Raw genomic sequence first — 24,500 nt, forward strand, 5'->3', positions numbered from 1 at the left:
CGCGCGGCTCTCGGTCCCGCCCAGACTCGTCAGCGCTACCAAGCCGACCAATCACAGAGCTTGTGCTACACGTCGTTGCGACGTGTAGTTACAATTTTTGAGAGGTGCACGTCAGCGACGCCGACAGCCACGGCGAAGGGCTATGCATCAGCGCCGTAGCATACGCCGGTGTTTGACGCAGAAGTATAAATCAGCCTTTAGTGTGAGATCTACAGAGGTTTGGGTAAAAATAAAGTTGTAAAAATGTACTAACTTAGATTACAGATCGAGAACTGTCTAACGCAGGGCTGTCATCCAGTCAAAAAGGGTTTAACCCGGCCCGCGAGATGATTCTGTAAAGTATCGACCTTATTCTAAAATGCGGAAGTGCGCCTGTTTTCGCCATTGTTTTAGAACTTCCGATTCAGTCGCCTATGGGAGAAATGACAAGGAATAATAAACGTCAGAAAACGGTCAAACTACTTGCTCTACAAACAAATGTTTGCATGACTATACAGACCAAGTAGAATAATATAATAAGGAAATATCAGAAACGAGCAGTTTTTAATGTCTAAAAATGAATAGAAGTGAAAGAGGCCGGAAGTCTCGAACCAAAAAGATTCAAATGGCTGCGCCCGCTCGTCGACGAAGAATAAGGTGAATACAAATGAGCTGCAATTTTTCAATAAAAAGAAACTACCGTTCCAATTGTGTCAGCTGGATACAATAGCGCAATAACAATTTCAAATTGTTAATTTCATCCGATCCAGAAGCCTGAATCAGCATCAGTTTGACTGCCTTTTCGGAGAAAGACCACATCTATGCCTTGCCATACCACACTGAGGTGTTCTCAACATGAAACGCAACTATTTTACGTTTTGTCAATTTAGTGGCTAATTCATACAAGTTCAGTCAAAAGAAAATGTATGATTTTAAAAAGCAGACGTGGCACCAAACCCCACCCCTAAACCCAACAAGCAAATTGTACTACAATAGGGTATATGCCGAGCTAGTGCTGTTCCCATGCTGATACACTTCCGGTGACATGTTATTGTGAACTTTTTTCCATTTTATACGGTTCCTTATACAGCATCGATGTTGTAATGTCATTAAAATACATTCAGTTAAATAAACTTTAGCATTTATTTGGTTGCTCAAGCATAAAACGAGACAAAAAGCCGTTTACTCGCACGCGCCCGTCAGAATCGGCAGGCTAATGCAGAAGCTCCATTGAATATACTGGAGTAAAATAAATGCTCATATTATAAAGATATGGCGGGGGAAATGTAATTTAGCGCAGTGCTTTTTGTACAATCTGAGACCCACTTTAAATCGGAAATCACTCAGCTAGTGGAGATCGCTGATTTTTAAAGACAACAGACCTTAAACGCACCGAAATTTGCATTGGCATTCAATTTGCCAGAAGCGCTTAACCCAGGCTACTGGCAAATTAAAAGTCCTATTAGCATGCTTCGGCATATACCCCATTGTACAAATGAAATCGTCTAAATTAATATCAATTAGCCACTAAATCAAAAAGTTATACAAATTGCCCTGAGATCGTGTTTTCCTCACGCTTCAGCTTTATGTCGATCATATTAAAACAAAGAAAACAATCTGAAGTTTTTGTTTTTAAGTTATATATGCTACGATTTTACCAAACTGGCCCACTTGGGAATAGATTTTCCTCCATGTGGCTGAGCTGATATGAGTTTGACACCCCTGTTCTAAAGCAAAGCAAATGTCTAAGCTAATGTGACTATTTGTGAAGTAAGGAATATTTTAATATATTAGTAAGAAATAAATACTGTAAAATTAATAAATAAGTGCTAGTTACTTTATGGAATTGAGCACACTCATTGCCTTATTTCAATTAAGTAAATTAAACAAACTTTTACCAAGTGTAGTCTCGAATAAATGACTATTGGTTAAATAGATACAACATATATTAATTGATTATTTATTCTCATTATTATTATTATTATTATTATTATTATTATTAATTACTTATTAAGTTATGTTGTTTAATTTTGCATAAAGTAAAAAAACTTTCTGCTTTAATTCACGGTAATTTTGAGCCTTTTAAGGGGCTGTAGAAATCATTACTATAGATCTAAACACATTTATTCTTACAGTAGGAGACAGTAACAATTGATTGAGTAAATACAGTAAGATTATCCAAAATAACTTCAGTTTATAACACTCATTTCAGTCTGACCAGGCTTTCTTCAAGATGATTTACGCTCAAGTCTTCAAGACATTTAACCAGGAAGCACCCGATTCCTCAAAAGTTGATTTAATGTGCAGGAATGACATTAAAAATACCACAGCGCACCGCGACAGATCAGCCATATCAAGTGCAGACACGCACACTGAAATCCTGTGCTCATTATTCACAGCTAAAGGAAGCTGCCAGAAAGCCAGATTTATAAGAGATGCTTCTGAAGGACTGCAGATACAGTAGGGTCATGTAGGGTCGAGGTCAGGGTTAGTGTCGGGCCATATCAAATATTTTTGCAGCTGATCATATCAGCTCTCATTAGGTGCTCAATAACCATATTTCTTGCCAGCTGTCATCATATGTAAGACGTGGGATATGCTCTTAAAGGGATAGTTCACCCAAAAATAAAAATTTACTCCATCAATTGGTTATAAATCTATATGAGATTTGATATGAGATTTTCATATTTTATAGAAGGCTGTAAAACCGCCTTTTCACTGCACACGACAGGTTTGTCAGAATACACCTCCTTTCGGCAGTCGCACAGAATATTTAGTCGTGGTGTCTGAAATAAAAAAGTGCAAAAAGAAGAGCCTTTATTCTCTGTGTGTTCAGCATGGTTGAATGAATGAATGAATGAATGAATGAATGAATGAATAATTGAACAAACGAATGAATGAACAAACAAATGAATGAACGAATTAATAAATGAATGAATAAACAAATGAACGAACAAATGAATGAATGAACAAATGGATGAACGAATGAGTGAATGAACAAACGAACAAATGAATGAATGAACAAATGAATGAATGAATGAGTGAATGAACAAATGAATGAACGAACAAATGAATAAATGAATGAGTGAATGAACAAACGAACAAATGAATGAATGAACAAATGAATGAATGAATGAGTGAATGAACAAATGAATGAATGAACAAATTAATGAATGAATGAGTGAATGAACAAATGAATGAACGAACAAATGAATGAACGAATGAGTAAATGAACAAACAAAACAAATGAATGAACGAACAAATGAATAAACGAATGAGTGAATGAACAAACGTACGAACGAACAAACGAGCGAACGAACGAACGCATGCACGAACGAACGAACGTATGAACGAATACTAGAAAGTTTTTATAGCCTGCTAAAAGTTTTGGAGGGAATGTGGAGACAAGATTAAAAATAATAATATTTTTGTTACTCATTTATGAATATAAATGTTTTGTTTTTATCGACTTTTTGAATTAAAAAAATTACGAAAACAATACAATTTCTCATCTCGCGTGCACGGAACTGCTTGGACGACACTGGAATACATCACATCCGGCTGGTCACATACGGTCTAGTCGTAGGAGTTAAAATATTTTAACGGATCCGCAGCTCAAAACGGATCTGAATTTTCTGCATATGGAGATGATCCAAACTCCACGCAGATCCCGGACTACTCTCCATTAGAAATGAATGACTTCCGGTCTGTCGTTTGTCGTTTTTGTGTCCAGTGGAAAGGCAGCTTAAACCTGTAACCATTGACCTCCATAGTAGGAAAAACAGATCCAATGGAAGTCAACGTTCACAGGTTTACAACATTTTACAAAATATCTTCTTTTGTGTTCAACAGAAGAAAGAAACTTATACAGGTTCGAAACAAGTGAAGGGTAAGAGTAAAAGATGACAGAATTGACATTGTTTGTGAACTATGCCTTTAAGTGTATTTTTACCCACCACAATAAATGCACAATCTAAATATATCTATTACCATAATAGATTTATCTTGATTAATAAAATACAGTAAAAATAAGCATTAATAAAATAAATATAATATAAATTGGTCTTCATACAATTATCATTAACAATAAGATATATTCAAATAACAGGTGAAACTCAGATCCTAGAGGGCCGGCGCTCTGCACAGCTGAGTTCCAACCCTAATTAAACACACCTCATCAAACTAATTAAGTCCTTCAGGCTTGTTTGAAACCTGAAACATCTATGCTGATCCTGGACGATCATTGGAAAATGTAATCCATACATATTCTCCACCCTTAAACCCAACCATAACTGTAAATTACTCCCAAAAATCAGAGAAGACTAATAGTTGGATAACAATCATGCAGAAGTGCATAAACCTAACCTTAAGCATAAACATGAGCTGTAAACGTATCCCTAATTCTGATTGGCTGATTGGGATGTTGCTCCAGGATCAACATGTAACCCAGTAACATCTCCTACTTGGAGATATCAGGTTGGCAGGTTTGACTCAGACTGAATGTCGCTCTTTCTAAACTCACCTCCACTTGTTACAGAAAACCAGCAGTCTATCAGCAAACACTCAGTATTTAATGATTTAAATCAGAGAGAAAGAAACCAAGAGGCAAAAGTTGACTTATTTGTACCTTCTGGCCACGTCGTCTCCGTTCCAGCAGGCCCGTCCGTCTGCAGAGGCCAGTTCACTGATGCACAGCTGATCAGCCAGAGCGCCGTAAAAAGTGCGATATAAACGCAGACTGTGGAGGAACTCACTGAAAACACACGCAGAGAAGAAGAAGAGGACAACGAGACATGCTTTATTATTTAAGGCAAGACTCAAAACTCACTTATTCAAGTTGGCTTTTAATACCTAATTGTTTTTGCGCTAGTTAATTCGTCTTCTTGTTTTATTGCTCTTGTTTTATTGTACAGTGTCCTTGAGTTGCCAGAAATGCGCCTTTAAATAAAATGTATTATACACTACCTGATTTGAATTTGAATTTATTATTTATTACTTATGGGTAGGGCCAGACAGAATCTGCAGACGTTTTTTGCTATTTCTGCAGGGAATTTTGGTAAAAATCTGCAGATTTCTGATGATTATAGAACTGTGACATTACAGAAACTTTCTGTACTGCCCCTATTTTGTGTTTACTTCCTTTGTCACTGCCTTTTATAATGAGTTCATCCCCATTGGATACAACGACCAATTACGATGATTAATTATATAAAAGGGTTTTTTTTTTCTTCTGGAAGAGAGTTCTGACCTCCAGTGTGAGAGTGGTGTTTGTGTCACCAAGTTGCGGGTGTGGCTCTGCCTGGGTCTGAGGAAGCTGAGGAAGAGATGCGGCGATGCTCAACTTTTCACTGACTTGTCCTTTATAGCCACCATAATACAAAGTTACCTGGTAATTGCTGACGAGTGCCAGTCTTTCTATACCGTCGTGTTGCAAAGTTACCGGTGTCGATGTGTTAGATTATTCCTTGATTCCATGATTATTCCTTCACCAAACTTGACTGATTTCTGTGAGAATCTTGTGTCCATGCTGGTTCCTGTCAGTCTTCTGCAGGATTTGTGATGATTGGGATGCAGTTCAACAGATGATGCATCAGAAAAATCCACCTTCAGTAGATGGAGCTCTAACACTGATGATCAACACAGTCATGGGTTCCAGAAGCTTCACGGCCACAAAATCTTCAACTTACTTATATATTATTGAAAAAATCTAAATAAACGAAATGTGGCAATATTTTTACAATATATCGATATGCATTAAAGCAGGGGTTTACATCACAATTAAAATGACTACTAATGTTTATTATATAGAGACTCTACACAATACTATTAAATGCTAGATATATAAATATATAAAAAAATTATTATTATTAATTAAATAATAAATCCTCCAATATATTAATTAATTACATAAAAGATGCAAACTGTGAATGAACTCACTGAAAACACTCAGAGAAGAAGAGACATTCACATTCAGACCAGCAGATGGCGCTCTAACACTGATGATCAACAAACTCAAGGGTTCCAGAAGTTTCATGAACCTAAAAACTTCAACTTACTTGGATATTATTGAATAAATCTACCAAATGTGGTAATATTTTGAAAATATATACAAGATAACAATGTGGCAAACAGTGTCTTAAAGCAGGTGTTTACATCCCAATGCAAATTATTACTAATGTTTTTAATATTGAAACTCTTCACAATACTATTAAGGCTAGACATCTAAACATATGAAACGTTTTAAATTATTATTATTATTATTATTATTATTATTATTATTATTATTATTATGTATAAATAGTGATTTTAACGGTATTTATATTAATAAAAAATACATAGCAGGAAATAACTAGTATTTTAGTCATTATTAAAAAAAATATTTAATGTAAAAAATTCTACTACACACACAAAAAAATAATATCATCTAAGATATTCAAGAATTACATAAAAGATGCATTAAAGCAGGGGTTTACATCACAATTAAAATGACTACTAATGTTTTTAATATAGAGACTCTTCACAATACTATTAAATGCTAGATATATAAATATATAAAATTATTATTATTATTAATTAAATAATATTATCATCCAAGATATTAATTAATTACATAAAAGATGCAAACTGTGAATGAACTCACTGAAAACACTCAGAGAAAAAGAGACATTCACATTTAGACCAGCAGATGGCGCTCTAACACTGATGATCAACAAACTCAAGGGTTCAAGAAGCTTCAACTTACTTGGATATTATTGAATAAATCTACCAAATGTGACGATATTTTGACAATATATACAAGATAATATGTCAAACTGTGTCTTAAAGCAGGTGTTTACATCCCAATGCAAATAATTACTAATGTTTTTAATATTGAAACTCTTCACAATACTATTAAGGCTAGACATCTAAAAATATGAAACTTTTATTATTATTATTATTATTATTATTATTATTATTATTATTACTATTATTATTATTATTATTATTATTACTATTATTATTATTATTATTATTATTATTATTATTATTATTATTACTATTATTATTATTATTATTATTATTATTACTATTATTATTATTATTATTATTATTATTATTATTACTACTATTATTATTATTATTATTATTATCTGGCACACAGTCTGGCCAGCAGATAGAGCTCTAACACTGATGATCAACACACTCAAGGGTTCCGGAAGCTTCACAAACACAAAAAGTTCAAGTTAGGATAATATTAAATAAATCAATCTAAACAAAATATAAATACATTAATATGAAAAACAGTGTATTAAATTAGGTGTTTACATACCAATTAAAATGAATACTAATGTTTTTAATATTTAAACTCATTACATACTATTAGGTTATAGGAAATTCTAGACATATATATATATATATATATATATATATATATATATATATATATATATATATATATATATATATATATATATATATATATATATATAATGTTATTATTATTATTATTATTATTATTATTATTATTATTATTATTCATTTTATTATTATTACTCTATTTTATAGAGTCATTTTATTAGTATTTATTTTCATTTAAAAAAATCCATTGCAGTAAATAACTAACATTACATTGGAATTAAAGTCACTATTAAAATATATTTAATGTTTTTTTTTATATTACAAAAAATAAATTATACATAAATTATATTCAATATTATATTAATATTACTTATATATATATATATATATATATATATATATATATATATATATATATATATATATATATATATATATATATATATATATATATATATATATATATATTACATTAAAAATTGTGAACTTATATTTGTAATCGTATTATTCATTAAACAGGTATAAAGGCCACTTTTTTATATATTTTGTTATGTTATGATTCATTTTTATGTATGTAATCTAAATTCAAGACAGATAACAGATGTATTATTAGATATAAATGTAGATGTAAATATAGATGTAGAAGTAGATGTAATTGTATTGATATAGCTGCAGATGTATGTAAAGGTATAACTATTGAACGTAGCTGTAGATGTAAATGTAAATATAGATGAGGATGCAGATGTCTCACGTTCTGCGGCTGCTGAGCGAGTCCTCTGTGTTTCTGTTTGCTCCTCTCAGTGGTATCGAGTCTGATGCTCGTCCTGTGCTGTGCTGGACGCTGTTCACCGGCTCCGTCCATCTGCTGGACTGACCACACACACGTTGCACCTGCAACACACCAACACACACCTCTACATCACACACACATTCAGTACAATAGGGATAGTTCACCTGGAGATGAAAATTCTGTCATCATTTACTCTCCCTTCACATGTTTCATACCATTATGGGGTTTCTTCTGTCAAACTCGAAAGAAGATATTTTTAAAAATGTTGAAAACCAGTAACCATTGACTTCCATAGTATTTGATTTTCCCTAATTCAACATGGTTTCCGCTTTCATCGTAATATTTTATTCATAACAGATTAATGATAAAGTTTTGAAACCACTTGAGGGTGAGTAAATAGTGCGTAAAATGTTCATGTTTTGGGTGAACTATCACTGACAGTGGCTGGAGATCAGTACTGCAAAGCAAAATGATAAAACCTCAACTTTTTGGCAGGTTAACACTTTATAGCAGGGGTCATCAAACTTGTTCCTGAAGGGCCGGTGTGCTGCAGATTTTAGCTCCAACCCTAATCAAACACACCTGAACAAGCTAATCAAGGTCTTACTAGGTATACTTGAAACACCCAGGCAGGTGTGTTGAGGCCAGTTGGAGCTAAACAATGCAGGGTCCCCTGCTTTATAGGGTGCTCGCTGAAATACTTTACTAAGAATTGTAGCAATTGAACTTTTATGACAAATTGTAATAAATAAAGTTACCGGGTGCACAGTGGTGCAGTGGTTAGCACTGTCACCTCACAGCAAGAAGATCGCTGGTTTGAGTCCCGACTGGGTCAGTTGGGATTTCTGTGTTGAGTTTGCATGTTTTCCCTGTGTTTGCGTGTGTTAGAGGTCTGCATTCCCACGGCTGTCCCGCGGGCGGCGCAGGACCCGACCAGATTTCTGCGGCGCGGGAATAAATTTCCGAATAAATCGCGGATCGGTAACGGGTTTAATTTGGGACGGGAGCGGGCTGTCTAGCAATATCGCGGATATTGCTATGCGAATGAGAGAGAGAGAGAGAAAGAGAGCTTTGCCTGTGTGTGTGCTTGTGTGTGTGTGTATGTTAGTGCGCGCGCGCAAATAAGAGAGAGAGAGAGAGAGAGAGAGAGAGAGAGAGAGAGCTTTCCCAGATAGCAAAATACACTCGGGCCAGTTCCAGCTAGATTCTCGCCTGCCACAGACTTACCACTCGGCCCGGATCTGGCTGCCGGACTCCGGATGCTTGTGGACTCACTGCCCGATTCCAGCCCGATTCGGGCCAGATGCGGCAGCCGTAAGCGAGCCGACGCTGCCGCATCCGCGCCGGAATCAGCCCGAGAGTAATGTGCGCTGCGGCCCGGAGCTGGCACGACTCAGTATTTATATACCTTTATATAAAACCTTTTGGTATTACATTGGTACTTGATACATGGTATTACAAGCCTTTGAGTTGATATAACAGCAAACGCCTGTGTGTCTGCTTGGTGCTTGTGTGTGTGTTAGTGCGTGCGCGCGTATGAGAGAGAGAGAGAGAGAGAGATTTGTCTGTGTGTGTGTGCTTGGTGCTGTGTGTGTGTGTTTATACAGACAGCTTGGCTGTCTGGACTGTTTAGCTGGGGGATTTTTGGTTTTGTTTTCCCCCGCTCTTTAGCGGGATCGGGCGCGGCGGGCAGAAAACGGGGCGGGTTGGGCAGCGGGACAACAAATTCTTAATATAAGCGGGAGCAGTTGGGTTCGGGCTAAAACCTGGCGGGTGCGGGCGGGAGCGGGATTGAAAATTTAGTCCCGCGCAGATCTCTAGCGTGTGTTTCCTCCGGGTGCTCCGGTTTCCCCCAAGGTCCAAACACATGCGCTATAGGTGAATTGAGTAAACTAAATTGACCATAGTGTATGAGTGTGAATGAGAGTGTGTGGGTGTTTCCCAGTACTGGGTTGCAGCTCGAAGGGCATCCGTTGTGTAAAGCATATGCAGGATAAGTTGGCAGGTCATTCCTCTGTGGCGACCCCAGAATAATAAAGGGAATAAGCCGAAAAGAAAATGAATGAATGAATGAATGAAGTATCTGCTCAGGGCGGCACATGGTTGAAGGCTGAAGGCTCATGGTTGGTTTTCTTGGATATGTGCGGCACATCCAAAATCCTTGCGTTCACAATGAGGTGAAGGAGAAATAATGTTTCTTTCACACCCTTGGCCTTGGCATTTCTGCAGCTTTCTCGAACATGTCGCGTGCAGCATGCTAAAGCTGTGGTTGCAAGTGTTGTTTGGCGATGAGGAATGCAGTCGGGCTTGAACATCAGCTGTTCACAGTCACACATGCAGCGATGGAGCCAAACATTCCCAGAATGCCTTGCGTTTGGCAGCTGAAGGCCTTCAGCTTAGCTATAGTCACTGAGATATGCAGCGAGTGTGTTTACAAATGTCTGCAGTGATGGTTTAACACTACAGGAAAAAATAAAAGTAATATTCATTCATTTTCCTTCAGCTTGGTCCCTTTATTAATCAGGGGACGCCACGGTGGAATGAACCACCAACTTATCCAGCACATGTTTTACACAGCAGATGCCCTTCCAGCTGCAACCCATCACTGGGAAACATCCATACACTCTCACTTGGGGACTTGGGGAAACCGGAACACCCGAAGGAAATCCACGTCAACACGGGGAGAACATGCAAACTCCACACAGTAATGCTAACTGGCCCTGCCGGGGCTCGAACCAGTGACCTTCTTGCTGTGAGGTGACAGTGCTAACCACACACTCATCCTCTCACCTGCGCATGTATCCTCGCTGTGCTCCTCTGAGCGTGCGCCACAGCGTCCCTCACCAGCTCATGCGCCCCCAGCAGCACCTGCTCCAGATCCAGCTCTCCGTGCATCCGTACTGCCAGCGTCTCCAGCGAGCGTACAAACTCCCTCCAGTGGGCATCCACTTCAGCCAGGTTAGCCAGACACCCGCGCACCACGTTCAGGCAGTATCCCAAGCAGGGTTTGCTGGAGGTCAGAGCCTTGCAGTGCGGGCAGTAGCTCATCCTCAGTAGGCCACGTCTGCACTCGCGGCTCAGCTGGATGTGATCGGTCGTATTTATGATCTCGATGCCCAAATGGAGCGCTTGGAGAAACACGCGAGCAGGTAGAGAAGCATGGGCGATTTGGGACGCCAGGCGGATTGGGGCTGCTCCGAACGGTGCTAGATCTTGAGCAGACGAGCGCAGGCATTCGGCGTATGGAGGAGACAGACGGGAGTCAATCAGACGCTCGTATATTAAGGGGAAAAGAGCGTTGAAGAAGCTCTGAGAGGACTCTTCTAGACTGAGCTCAGAGCCCAGGATGAACAGAGCCACTTCTGTGAAAAACTCCCCGACTGGTGCTGATGCTGCTGGGCTGGAGAGATCACGCTGGGACTGATGGAGGATGGAGAGGGTGTGGTTCTCCGCCTGACGCACCAGAGACTCCACGCTTTCTGAAAGAAATAATAGAGTAGAAAAAAGTTTATTAGTAAAGGATTAAAGTTTTGAAAGTTGTCTAACATAATAAAAAAATTAAGTCTTCTCAATAATTCCAGGTACATGCAAGCATGCATAGTTTCCCATTTAGAATGACTTAATATTTTGGGTTTTATTTTCAGCACATTATTAAAGGCAACCAAGTTGGCTACTTTATTATTTTTTCAAATATAATTTTGTCAAAATATGGGTGGAATAAAATTCTTTAATAATCAATAATGAATATTTAATTTTTAATATTATATTGTAATTAATTAATTAATTTATTTATTTATTTATTTATTTATTTATTTATTAATTTGTTAATTTGTTAATTTATTTATTTATTTATTTATTTATTTTATTTTATTTTATTTTATTTTATTTTATTTTATTTTATTTTATTTTATTTTATTTTATTTTATTTTATTTTAAATATTCATTTTCCTTCAGCTTGGTCCATTTATTCATCAGGGGACACCAAAGCGGCATGAACCACCAACTTATCCAGCATATGTTTTACATAGCAGATGCCCTTCCAGCTGCAACCTAGTACTGGGAAACACCTATACACTCTCACAATCACACATACAAACACTGCGGACAATTTAGCTTACCCAATTCGCCTATAGCGCATGTGTTTGGACTGTGGGGGAAATGGGAGCACCCGGTGGAAGCCCACTCCAACACGGGGAGAACATGCCAACTCCACACAGAAATGCCAACTGACCCAGGCAGGACTCGAACCAGTGACTTTCTTGCCACAGTGCAAACCACTGAGCCACTATAAATTTTTTATTAAATTAAATAATTTGAATAATTATGTTATTTGAATATTTTTATGAACAGAGTGTTTATTTGACTGTTTACTTTATTTACTTATTATTTATTTACTTATGGACTCACGCATCATATACCTGTCAGTCAGTCAGGACGTAACCTTAAAGGGTTAAACAAATGACGCACTGCACTACTACAGTTACAGAACAGTTTGCGCTGTTATAATTCACTTACCCTTTAATACATATATACACATATATATATATATACACATATATGCTGTAGTTTGAAGTGCAAAAACAGAATCAGAAACACATCGCAGACGCTTTTATATATATTTATATATCATATCAGATCTCCATGTTAACTGATATATATAAGTGTACATATATAAGTGTACATGGATATCTGAAAAAGCTTCCTCAGAGCGAGAGAAAAATAAAAAAAAGCAGAGGATAACAAGAAGCAGAGGGCTTGAAGATACAAGTGTGCAATGATACCCGCGGCGCCTAAACAGCTTCATCTGTCTTCTTTATTATTCTCTATTATCCCTGTTTATGAGGCCAAAAATCATCTTTGTGCACGCTCTACAAACACTCCGCGCTAATTCAAACTGTAAGTGATGCATAAACAACTGCATATCAGAAAACATTACTATGGATATTAGTCATAACTACTGTACTGTACTGTACTGTTAATAAGCTTCTACCTTCAGGATTCACTGTGTTTTTATCGTAAAAATTTTTTAAAAAATAACAAATGAAAAAATTAATACACAAACCAATCAACAATCTAACAAATGAATGAATGAATAAATGATAAAACAATCAAATTAGGAAAGGAAGGAATGAATGTGTAAATAAAAAATAATGGATGAATGGAAAAATATTCATACAATGGATGAATGAATAATCAACCACTCAAATGAATGAATGAATGAATGAATGAATGAATGAATGAATGAATGAATGATCAACCAATCAAATGAAGGAATTAATACATTAATTAATTCATTCATTCATTTATTCATTCATTTGTTAGATTGTGGATTGGTTTGTGTATTCATTTTTTTATTTGTTTTTTTTTTTTACTGAATGAATGAATGAATGAATGAATGAATGAATGAATGAATGAATGAATAGTTCTTCATTCATCTCCTGATGAGTGTTAATGCTGGATTCTTATGTATATTTGCACAGGTGTTAGCAGGATCCTCGACATGCTTCTTTCTCAGTAATACAACAACAGCTTTGGCTCTGTCGGGTTAAGTCAGGTCAGGGCTACTGAGGCCCAGTGAAGCAGAAGGCCAAGAAGAGGTTGTCTGAAAACTGTGCTATGGAGAAACACATCTGTCAGAGTGCGAGAGCATCATGTGCAGATCATGAGTTGAGCTGTGGGTGTGTGCTGAAGGAGAGAAAGCTTAGAGAAGGTGGTTTAGAACAGTGGTTTATTGACCACTGTATAACTTCTGTTATTTTAATTAAATATTATTGTTATTTATTAATTGTTAATATTAATTTTTTTTATTATTATTAAGTATATTAATTGTATTAATTATTCATAAATAATATACAAATAAATATACTAAATAATAATAATAATAATAATAATAATATACTATTTTTTTTAAATTAAAGTATATATTTTTGTTTTTTCTTTAATGTAAAAAAGTGATTTAATATTATTATTATTATTATTATTATTATTATTATTATTATTTATTTTTTATTATTTTATATTTATTTGTATTTTATTTATTATTAATTAAACAAATATTTATGGAAATTTTTCAAATATGCATGTAAAAAATATGGCAAATAATAAACAATTGCATTTATCATAATAACATTCTTTGACCAGGTTAATATCAAAATAGAAATTATTTATATATATGCATGTATGTATAATTTATATAATTTATATGTATGTATGTATGTATGTATGTATAATTACGGTGTAGTATATTTGTGACTTATTAATAGTTATTTTAATTTATTATTGTTCTTTATTAATTGTTAATATTAAATGATTTTTAATTAATATTAAGTATATTATTAGTATTATTTATTAATAATAAATAAAATTAGAATAAATATACTAAATAATAATAATAATAATAATAATAATAATAATAATAATAATAGTAATAATAATAATAATAATAATAATAATAATAATAATAATAATAATATACTTTTTAAAATTAAAGTATATATTTTTCTTACATAGTTGTTTTTTTCTTTAATGTAAAAAAGTGATTTATTATCATATTTTTTTGTATATTTATTTGTATTTTATTTATTATTAATTAATAAATATTTATAGAAATGTTTCAACTATGCATGTAAATAATATGGCAAATATAAACAAATACATTTATCATAATAACATTATTTGACCAGGTTAATATTAAAATAGAAATTATTTTTACAATCATACATTTTTAATCCACTATATAGTATATGTTAAACAAACATATCTCAAGCACTGTGAGAAGCTCCAGTACAAACCGAGAGCTTGATGTGTGTAATTTCACTATCCAGATAACAGTCCACAAGCACACTCCAGAGGCTCTCAATCCCTCGCTGTTGAATGAAGCGCTAGTGAACCACACAAACAGGTCAACAGAGAGTCAACACGGCTCGAAAGCAGAGAGAGCAGAAGTGTGCTGGTGTGTGAGAGGATTAGACGCTCGGGGTCTGTTTGGTCTTGGCCACTACTGAGGGTCTGACAGGGATTAGATACAGATGACTGTGGTTGAGGGAGGTCAGAGTCGACGTTTAACACACAGCTCTAATGAATCCTAGAAAAACACTGTCTGAGCTGAAGTGTTCACGGGTTAAAAGTGCAGTTTGTCATTTTGGCCACTAGAGGGTGTGTATTCACAACAGACAAAAGCGTAGTTTGATTACAACATGACTGTGGAATCATGGGAGTTGCAGTCCTCATCATACACTACATGCCTAAAGACATTATGTTCATGCATGAGCTCAAGTATTCAACAGTTGCTAACAATATTACACAAATAATGTTGTATTACATAAACAGCACCCTCTAGTGGATTTTTCATCTGAAATGAGCAACTAAACGTACTCAGAGCATTGAATTTTAGGTTTCACACATGTAGGCTGTTATTTGTTATGCGCCAATGATTCTGAATAATCAAGCTGTGATATAAACAAAACGCTACTGGCTAGGTTTTAAAGGGGGAGGAGCTAATCCATATGCCCCGCCCTGTCGTTGTGTTCCAGCTGGAATTACAACACACATCAAACAAAGCTGCGCATTTCAAGGCACTTCAGGAGTTAAACAGAAGATCAGTGTGTTCAAGTCAGCGGACATTTGTCTCATTTAGTGGCTCATTACACACTGTAGTCAAGGAGAAGAAAACTCATGGTCACGGTGACTGGATATTTCCAAGAAATGCACTGTGCTGGTGGTTAATCCAGAGACTAAACCTCAAGCAGCCACCCTTAAAAAGTGCCACAGTTTCCCACACTCCTGGCCAACGGCTTTCTAAGACCAGTCATTTTTGAGGCTCTGAACCAGATTTTTAGTTAATTTATATTTATTCATTCATTTATAAATAAACAGAATGAAATGTTAAAGTAAATATAAAGTTCCATTTACAGGTTTTTAAAATTAAATATATAAAAATAACACCAAAAACTGTATTTGGGTTCTCTTTTGGTTAGAAGGATGCGTACTGTTTAATAAATCAATAAATTAATGAATCCTTTCAGGAACAAATATGGATTTTTACATTAATTTACTTATTTTTTTCCCTATCTCAAGTTTTTGGTTTTTAAAAACTTTTAATAATGGAAGAATTGCACTGAAAAACTTTGGGTAAACAGACACGGTATTGTACTATACTGTATTTTATTGTTATTATTATTTATTATTATTATTATTTGACTATCCCATGTTATATTTACTGTCTTTACACATTTTACAAATAAAGAAATGGGAAATATCAGTAATAATAATAATAATAATAATAATAATAATAATAATAATAATAATAATAATGGCGTCACGGTGGCGGAGTGGGTGGCACAATCGCCTCACAGCAAGAAGGTTGCTGGTTGGTGAAGTTTTTTTTTCCCTCTCCGCTGTCGCCACTGGCTTGCATGGTTCAGGATCTGAAAAGCTACTCATTGATGAATTGGCTCTTCAGTGTTTGGACTCTCAATAATGACTTCAAACCCCACTGAACTGAGCTAAACTGAACTGAACTTAAATACTAAAAACTGAACTACCCTGATCCAGATACTATGACCATTTATGTGAAGCTGCTTTGACACAATCTACATTGTAAAAGCGCTATACAAATGAAGCTGAATTGAATTGAATTGATCTCGAGCCTAAACTGCGTCAGTTGGCATTTGTGTAGAGTTTGCATGTTCTCCCCGTGTTGGTGTGGGTTTTCTCCGGGTGCTCCCGTTTTCCCTACAAGTCCAAAAACTAGTTGTATAGGTGAACTGCGTAAGCCGAATAGTCCGTAGTGTATGTGTGAGAATCAAGCGGCAACCTCCCACTCTCCCTCGGGAAGCCAATACGGAAGTAACTAAAACTGAAATTCATCAACTCGCCTCTGGGGTCTGGCTCCAGGAAATCCAGGTTATTTCTGACTGCAATGGTAAATTGGCCATTTTTACAGCTGATAAATGCATATTTACAGCCTGGCACATGGTGGTTTTGGTGTATAGAGCTAATATTACCCTTTATGACAACTGTGAAGGGGGTGAATTTTCCTTTTTACTCATCCGTTTCCTTTATATTAGGTTATATTAAGTCTGCATAATTAAGGGCGTGGCCACTTGAGTGACAGCTAGGTCTCACTGGTCGCCATCACTTCACCTCAGCTATTTCCAGCAGATTAGCAGCTGAACTCAGCACATACATTGTATTTTTGTCTTGTTTAATGTTTCTTTACAAGGTCAATTGCCTTTTGGAATTATTTCCCACAACTATTAGATGATAAGGCATGCTGTGTGCACTTAATTGTGCTCACAAACCATTCAAGTTGCCTCCATTTCCCAGGTGAGTGAAATTATTTACCTATTTGCCATATCTATAAATGTAGATGTTTTATTTAAGATCACTTATAAGGTTCTTAATGCACTCCAGAATCTGACAGATCGATTAGCTGAAGGCTCTAGAACAGTCATCTGAAACGTTGTCAGTGTTATGCCTGGATTTGATAAACAGCCTTGCATTTACTAACACAGACTATATCTGAAGTATTTGGAAGTAATTTGCCTTTTCCTCCAGTAGAAAAACATCATAAGAACAATGTTTGGTGGCTCAATTTATTACAACTGTGTTTTTAAAAGACTAAACACTTGATTGATGTAGTGTTCAACCAAGCACATGCGGTCAAAACATAAACGATTCGCAGGTGATGAAGGTTTAAGTTTCTCCTCTAAGCAAAATGCTAGCAGGCGTCTGTAGCTCCGCCTCTTTGTCCTTGTTTGGTATCCCCTTGGTCGGTGCAATGACCCGCGAACAAAATGGCGACAGTGGCCACGCCTACTTGTATCTTCTTTTGCGTTCTTCAGAAACCTATGGCTGACATCTTGGATACTACGTCCAAATCTTTTACAGTCTATGGTGTGAATGAGAGGGTATAGGTGTATACCAGTGACAGGTTGCAGCTGGAAGGGCATCCGCTGCGTGAACCATATGATTGGTAAGTCCGCTATGGTGTCCCCTGATTAATAAAGGGACTAAGCCGAACAGAAAATGAATGAATGAATGAATGCAATTGTATTTTATATTTATTTGCTTTACTATAACATGCTATTTGTTAAAACAGTTAATAGTTTTATCCTGTCATTATAAGACTTTTAAATAATACCATTTCTTAAGCATTGTTGATAGCTAGTGTTAAAAATAAATACATTTGTTAAACTAGCATAAATTGTTAATATTACAACAAATGGTGAAATAGGTATTTAAGTATTAAGTTATTCTCTTCAGAGATTTTTAAAAAATGGCCTATATCTTATATAATTATATTTTTTATATTTCTATGGAATTATAAAAGCTTATTTATCATGTTAGGATTTTATAGTGTTTTTATAGTGATGTTTTTTATGTTCTTGTTGGGTCTGTTGCAACGTAATTTCGTTCTGCATTACAATTCTATTGTGATGATTTGAATGACATAAATAAAGGAAACTGAAACTGAAACTGAAAACAGTTTATACATCATATTACATTATATTTTAAATTATAAATACACATTAAAGTATCAAAATTAATTAACTTAAATTTTATTATTATTTTTTTATACACTAACAAATTGTATTAAGGATTTGTGCAAAAAAATTTGGTCCCACTTTATATTAAGTGGCCTTACTAATAAGCACTTACACAGGAATTAATAGTTTGTTACATTGTACTTATTGTGTAAATACATGTATTTACTGTGTACTTATGCTTGATTAAATACATGTATGTAATTACATCTGTTATTAACTTTTGTAATAACATTTGTAAATACACTGTTGACCATCCCTTACACCTTAACCCACCCTTAAACCTACCCATGCCACCAAACCTGTCCATAACCCAACCTCTATCCCCACTCAAGAGCACCACAAGTTTTCTCAAATACATTATAAACACAGTACGTACATCGTATTTATTTTTTGATGCAAGTAGTAGTTAAGGACACTTAGTATAAAGTGGGACCAAACATTTTTTAAATAATACTTAATAATTACAAGAAAAAAATTTATTTCCAGGCTTTTTCAGGTTTTCAAATCCTAAAATGTTCCATCACGACGGCTGTACCATGGTGCACATCCAAAAGTCATGCTCCTTTTTATTCAGCGCATTATTTGATGAATGACTGAGTTCAATTCAAGTTTTGTTGTACAGCGCTTTTCACAACAATCATCTTTCCAAAGCAGCTTTACAAAAGTGCACATTATGACTACGTTACAGTTTGATCCGCCTAACGGGAGGATATGTTGATAATAATCCTCCTCTTGATCTGTGCTTCTCTTCCCCGAGGCGAGCGCTCTTCATCAGGCCAGCAGCAGGAGAACTGAAGCTCGCACACACACATTGAACACTGGCCCTGAAGCCTGGCCCACGGCTCCAGTATTTCTGCTGATGTCTCCGTGAGGGATGCCTGAGGTAACCCCTGAAGGACCACGAATTCAGCTCAAAATCTTCTTTAAAGGTGCCCTATGAAGAAAATCTGGATATACCTAGGCATATTCGAATAATAAATGGCCATATGGTGAGCCTCGGACACCATTGTTTCCTCGTGTAAATTCCACGAGTGTAAAACCCCGATGGATAAAAGGCCAAGCAGAACACAAAGCAGACTGTTGCGTGACTCATGGGCCATGCCATCATCATTCCCAAGTACTTCAGGTCACGTTTTATGTCACCTGGACCCAAGGGTGCCACTGGGGGGGATTTAGGACAATTCTAAGGGCTTACTGACATGACAATATCTCTTTGTCCTTCTTTGGTATCCCCTGGTCGGTGCAATGACGCTTGAACAAAATGTCGACAGTTTTTGCCACGCCTACTTGTATCTTCTTTTGCGTTCTTTAGAAACCTATGGCTGACATCATGGATACTACGTCCACATTCTTTACAGTCTATGGTGTGAATGAGAGGGTATAGGTGTATCCCAGTGACAGGTTGCAGCTGAAAGGGCATCCGCTGCGTAAACCATATGATGGGTAAGTCCGCTATGGTGTCCCCTGATTAATAAAGGGACTAAAGACCAAAAAAATGGACAAAAGGCCAAGCAGAACACAAAGCAGACTGTTGCGTGACTCATGGGCCATGCCATCATCATTCCCAAGTACTTCAGGTCACGTTTTATGTCACCTGGACCCAAGGGTGCCACTGGGGGGGATTCAGGACAATTCTAAGGGCTTACTGACATGACAATATCTCTGGGGGCACAACAAAAACAAGGAAGATGTTCAACTTCACTTTCATGTTCATCAGACCACCGCCTCAGGATACAATGCTTGACCCATTGGGTCACATGGTCCTCCAGAATGGTCCGGATGTCCTTGGCATTGTTGTGCCTATCTAGAACAAGTATTGGGCTGAGGGAATGTCATGATATTGCAGCTCAAACCACCACTGACTGGCGACCCTGGATTAATAAAGGGACTAAGCCGACAAGAAAATGAATGAATGAATGAATGAGTATTATACTGTGAAAGTCTAATGCTGTTACATGCAATTTGTGCATGTATGTGTGTGAAAACGTAACATTCTGTAGTGCATTTAGTGATTGTTTAAGGTCATTTCAGGCATCATACGTCTGTCATCCAGTTTAAACAGTCTCTGAGGCATTGCATGTGATGACTTCGGTCATCTAGACACTTTTAATAAATCCAAATGGTTTGTTGCATTTATATAGCGCCCATGTCTTGATGTAGTTCAGTATGATGCAGTTTAATATGTGCAATTTGATTAGACGGGAATCGTAGGACTGATTGTTCTACTTTAGCCAATCCCATAGACAAGAAAACAAAGTAGTGAGTGCAAGTTAAGGAAAATAAGAGTAAAAGTACTGATACAGCATTAAAAATGTACTCAAGGGAAAGTACTACTAGCTAAATTACAATTCCTGAGAAAAAACTACTCAAGTACAGTAGTTTGAGTATTTGCAATGTGTTACTTCACACTAGTGGATATCAGAGAACATCTTAACTTATTAACTTATTAATGTCTACTGAAGAAAAACCCTATGGGCTCTATTTTGACGGTCCATGTGCAGAGCGCAAAATGCAGGGCGCAAACGCTTTCAGGGCGTGTCGAGACGCGTTTTTGCTAATTTAAGGACGGGAAATCTGCCTTGCGCTTCGGCGCATGGTCTAAAAGGATTGAGTTTATTTTCTTAATGAGTTATAGGTGTGTTCTGAGAATAAACCAATCAGAGTCTCATGTCCCATTCCCTTTAAGAGTCAGCTGTGTCACGCCAAGAGCGCATTCACTATTTACAGGACGCAAAGTAAGTCGAAGTGGAAAAAATGAGCATTTCACAAGCAAACAGTTAACAGTAACAGTTTTTTAACAGAAATCTGTTAAACAGAGCATCTACTGCGTGAGAATGAGATCTTTGTATCTACTTTCACTTTAGCTCTTGGATAGGGAAACCTTTACGCACAGACATCAGTTAGTCTATAAATAATTAATTTTGTTTGTTAAGCGCAAATATTCGTTTCAAAACTATTTCTAAATTCAGTTCTAATTTCCAGCAAACGAATAAATGAACAATAATAACAAAATGTGCTCAAAAACCTGAGTTATATCCTAAAACACATGCTGTGCCCCATATGGTCTAAAACCTGACAGGTGGGCAAATCTAAGCTTGTTTTAATAAAACAAATATAAATATGGATATAATAAATAATACTGCTAATAATAATAACATTATACAAAAGCAAATTGTTATGAATGAACTGAAAAAGCCTCCCGAGATGAAGAAGGCATAAAAGCAGTGATTTTTCATATTTATGTAGGCTAGAAAATAATATGTTTTGTTATATTTTAATCCTTTATATTTATATCCTATAACTATTCTTATTATATCCTATATATATCCTTAATATTTAAATTTTTTCATATGTAAAGATATTTGCCTATTGCTCTCTTGTGCGTATTAAGCAGTGTGTAAGCGAGGCGCAACTCTGCGCTGGAGTTTAGACCGGGTTAGTTTTGGTCTAATGAAAAATCTATTATAGTTTCTCAAAATAGCAACGCACCAGCGGTCCGCCTCAGAACGCCTTCCTTTTTAGACCAGAACGCCTATGGGCGCACAAATGAGCGCTAATGCATTTGCTATTTAAACAGCGTAGCGCAACGCCTCAAAACCACTCTTACACCAAGCTGAAACTACCAAAAGACTACTGCTTCACGCCTTGCGCCACACTGCGCCGGGTATATGATAGGGCCCTAAATCTTTAATGACCTGAGGGTGAGTAAACAAACAGGACATTTTCATTTTGGGGTGAACTATCCCTTTAAATACATTTTGCAGAGTGAGTGTTTTTATTATTAGTATTTTTTGATCTCCTATAATGCACAGGGTTGATCTTTACAAGTGGCCCTCAGCATTGGAACAAAGCATCAGTGCTGGGACGTCACATGAATACTGCATGAGCTGCTCTGATGCATTGTTCGTCTGATAAAGGCCAAAACCACAGCAAAGACAGCACACATCTTTACTCTGGTATTTGCACTGGCCTCACACAACCACCAGGACCTTTAGAGGACATAAAGGCATTTGGTAAAGACCACTGAACGAGCTGGAAACTTCACCTTTATTTGCAAACAACACGTGACTGCAGGTATCTGTAAGAAGGTTGAATGCACTGTTGAAGACTGGGGTTTTAATGGGAATAAATGTTGTACAACAGAGACGAGCTCCATACGGCTTTGCTTTATTTTGATTATTGTTTTTCTTTGACAGATTGTAAGACATTACTTACGTCAATAAAGCACTGCTTATAACTTTTCACCTAACCGAACAAACAAAAAGTAGGAGACTTCATTTCATGCACCCGAAATGACTGCATCCTGAATTTAAATGTGCAAATACAGAGATATATTCCTGTTTGCAATCCTTGTGCATGATCATCTTTTTTTTTTAATAATCTTTGTTTTTTAACTAAACTGTCGGGGGGACCAACAGTTTTAACCCAAAACTGACCGGTCTGTCAGATGAAGAAGAGCCGGAGTCAGAGATTCAATTGAAAAGAAAGTTTACTGAAGATGGTTTGCATTTTCATCAGTGGAAGCCAGCTTTAACACTCGCAAAAAGTTTGTAGGCCGCTCTGCTTACAATGTCAAAAATTATACTCTTGCATAACGTCATTAACTGCGTCATACATATACGTGTTTTAACCTGTTAAAACACAGATAGACTAAGAAAATGTCCATGTGTGTGTGCGTACAATTCTGAACAATAATCTTTTAACAATACTTCACTACTTAATATAATATTTAATGTAATACAGGGAAAATCAGTCAGTCTAAAAAACAGATAATGAGTAAGCCAGCAAGATAAATGAATATAATAATAATAATAATAATAATAATAATAATAATAATAATAATAATAATAATAATAATAATAATAATAATAATAATAATTATTATCATCATCATCATCATCATTATTTATTTATTTATTTATTAATTTTATTATTATTATTATTATCATCATCATCATCATTATCATCATCATCATTATTTATTTATTTATTTATTTATTTATTTATTTATTTATTTATTTATTTATTTATTTATTTATTTATTTATTTATTTATTTATTTTATTTTTATTATTATTATTATTATTATTATTTATTTTTATTATTATTATTATTATTATTATTATTATTATTAGTATTATTATTATTAGTAATATTATTATTATCCTTAAAATTTAAGTAAAACTACAGTATAGTCAAATCTATTTAAACATTACATAAACATATTTAATTATTTTGTTTATTAGTAATATTATTATTAGTAGTATTAATATTATTATCATATTCAAATTTAAATAGTCAAATTTCTTTAAATGTTGCATATTTATTTATTTTATTTATTTATTTTTCATCTTTAAAATTGAAGTAAAACTACAGAAAAGTCAAATTTGTTGGAATTTTTACATACAAATGTATTTATTTATTGATTGTATTTGTTTGTTCATCATAATGATATTAAAATATGAAACAAAACTACACTTTGAAAAAAGTTGACAAATTAAAAAATAAATTTAAGGCAACCAGCTTCAAGATATTTTTGAGTCGAGTCGAGTCAAGTGCAGTACTTGGGTTGAAAGTTGAGTCAATTAAAAAAAAGTTGCAGCAAGTTGCCTGACAATTTTGAGCTGAGTCAACTTTTTTTTACAGTATACAGAAGTCAAATTTACACATTATTTATTTATTTATTTATTTATTTATTTATTTATTTATTTATTTATTTATTTATTTATTTATTTATTTATTATTGTTCATTGATTATTATAAGTTAGTTATATTAATTATATTATATTATGTAATAATTATATTATTATTATTCTTATTATTATTATTATTAGTATTAGTAGT

The 24,500-nt window shown here is 35.1% G+C and overlaps 1 protein-coding gene across 3 annotated transcripts in view; it reads right to left on the bottom strand.

Annotated features, from left to right (window-relative positions):
- gpc5a (glypican 5a) overlaps positions 1–24,500 on the bottom strand; it is a 298,845-nt gene that overhangs the window by 211,443 nt on the left and 62,902 nt on the right. For all 3 annotated transcript variants that reach the window (XM_087235920.1, NM_001302236.1, XM_087235921.1), the window contains 3 exon segments: positions 10,898–11,586; positions 8,069–8,208; positions 4,607–4,732 (listed from right to left, as the gene is read on the bottom strand). In XM_087235920.1, coding sequence (XP_087092046.1) covers positions 4,607–4,732; positions 8,069–8,208; positions 10,898–11,586 — 955 coding nt within the window.

Source organism: Danio rerio, chromosome 1, assembly GCF_052040795.2.
Source record: "Danio rerio strain M-AB ecotype USA chromosome 1, GRCz13ab, whole genome shotgun sequence".
In the NCBI taxonomy this organism is placed as follows: Eukaryota; Metazoa; Chordata; class Actinopteri; order Cypriniformes; family Danionidae; genus Danio; species Danio rerio.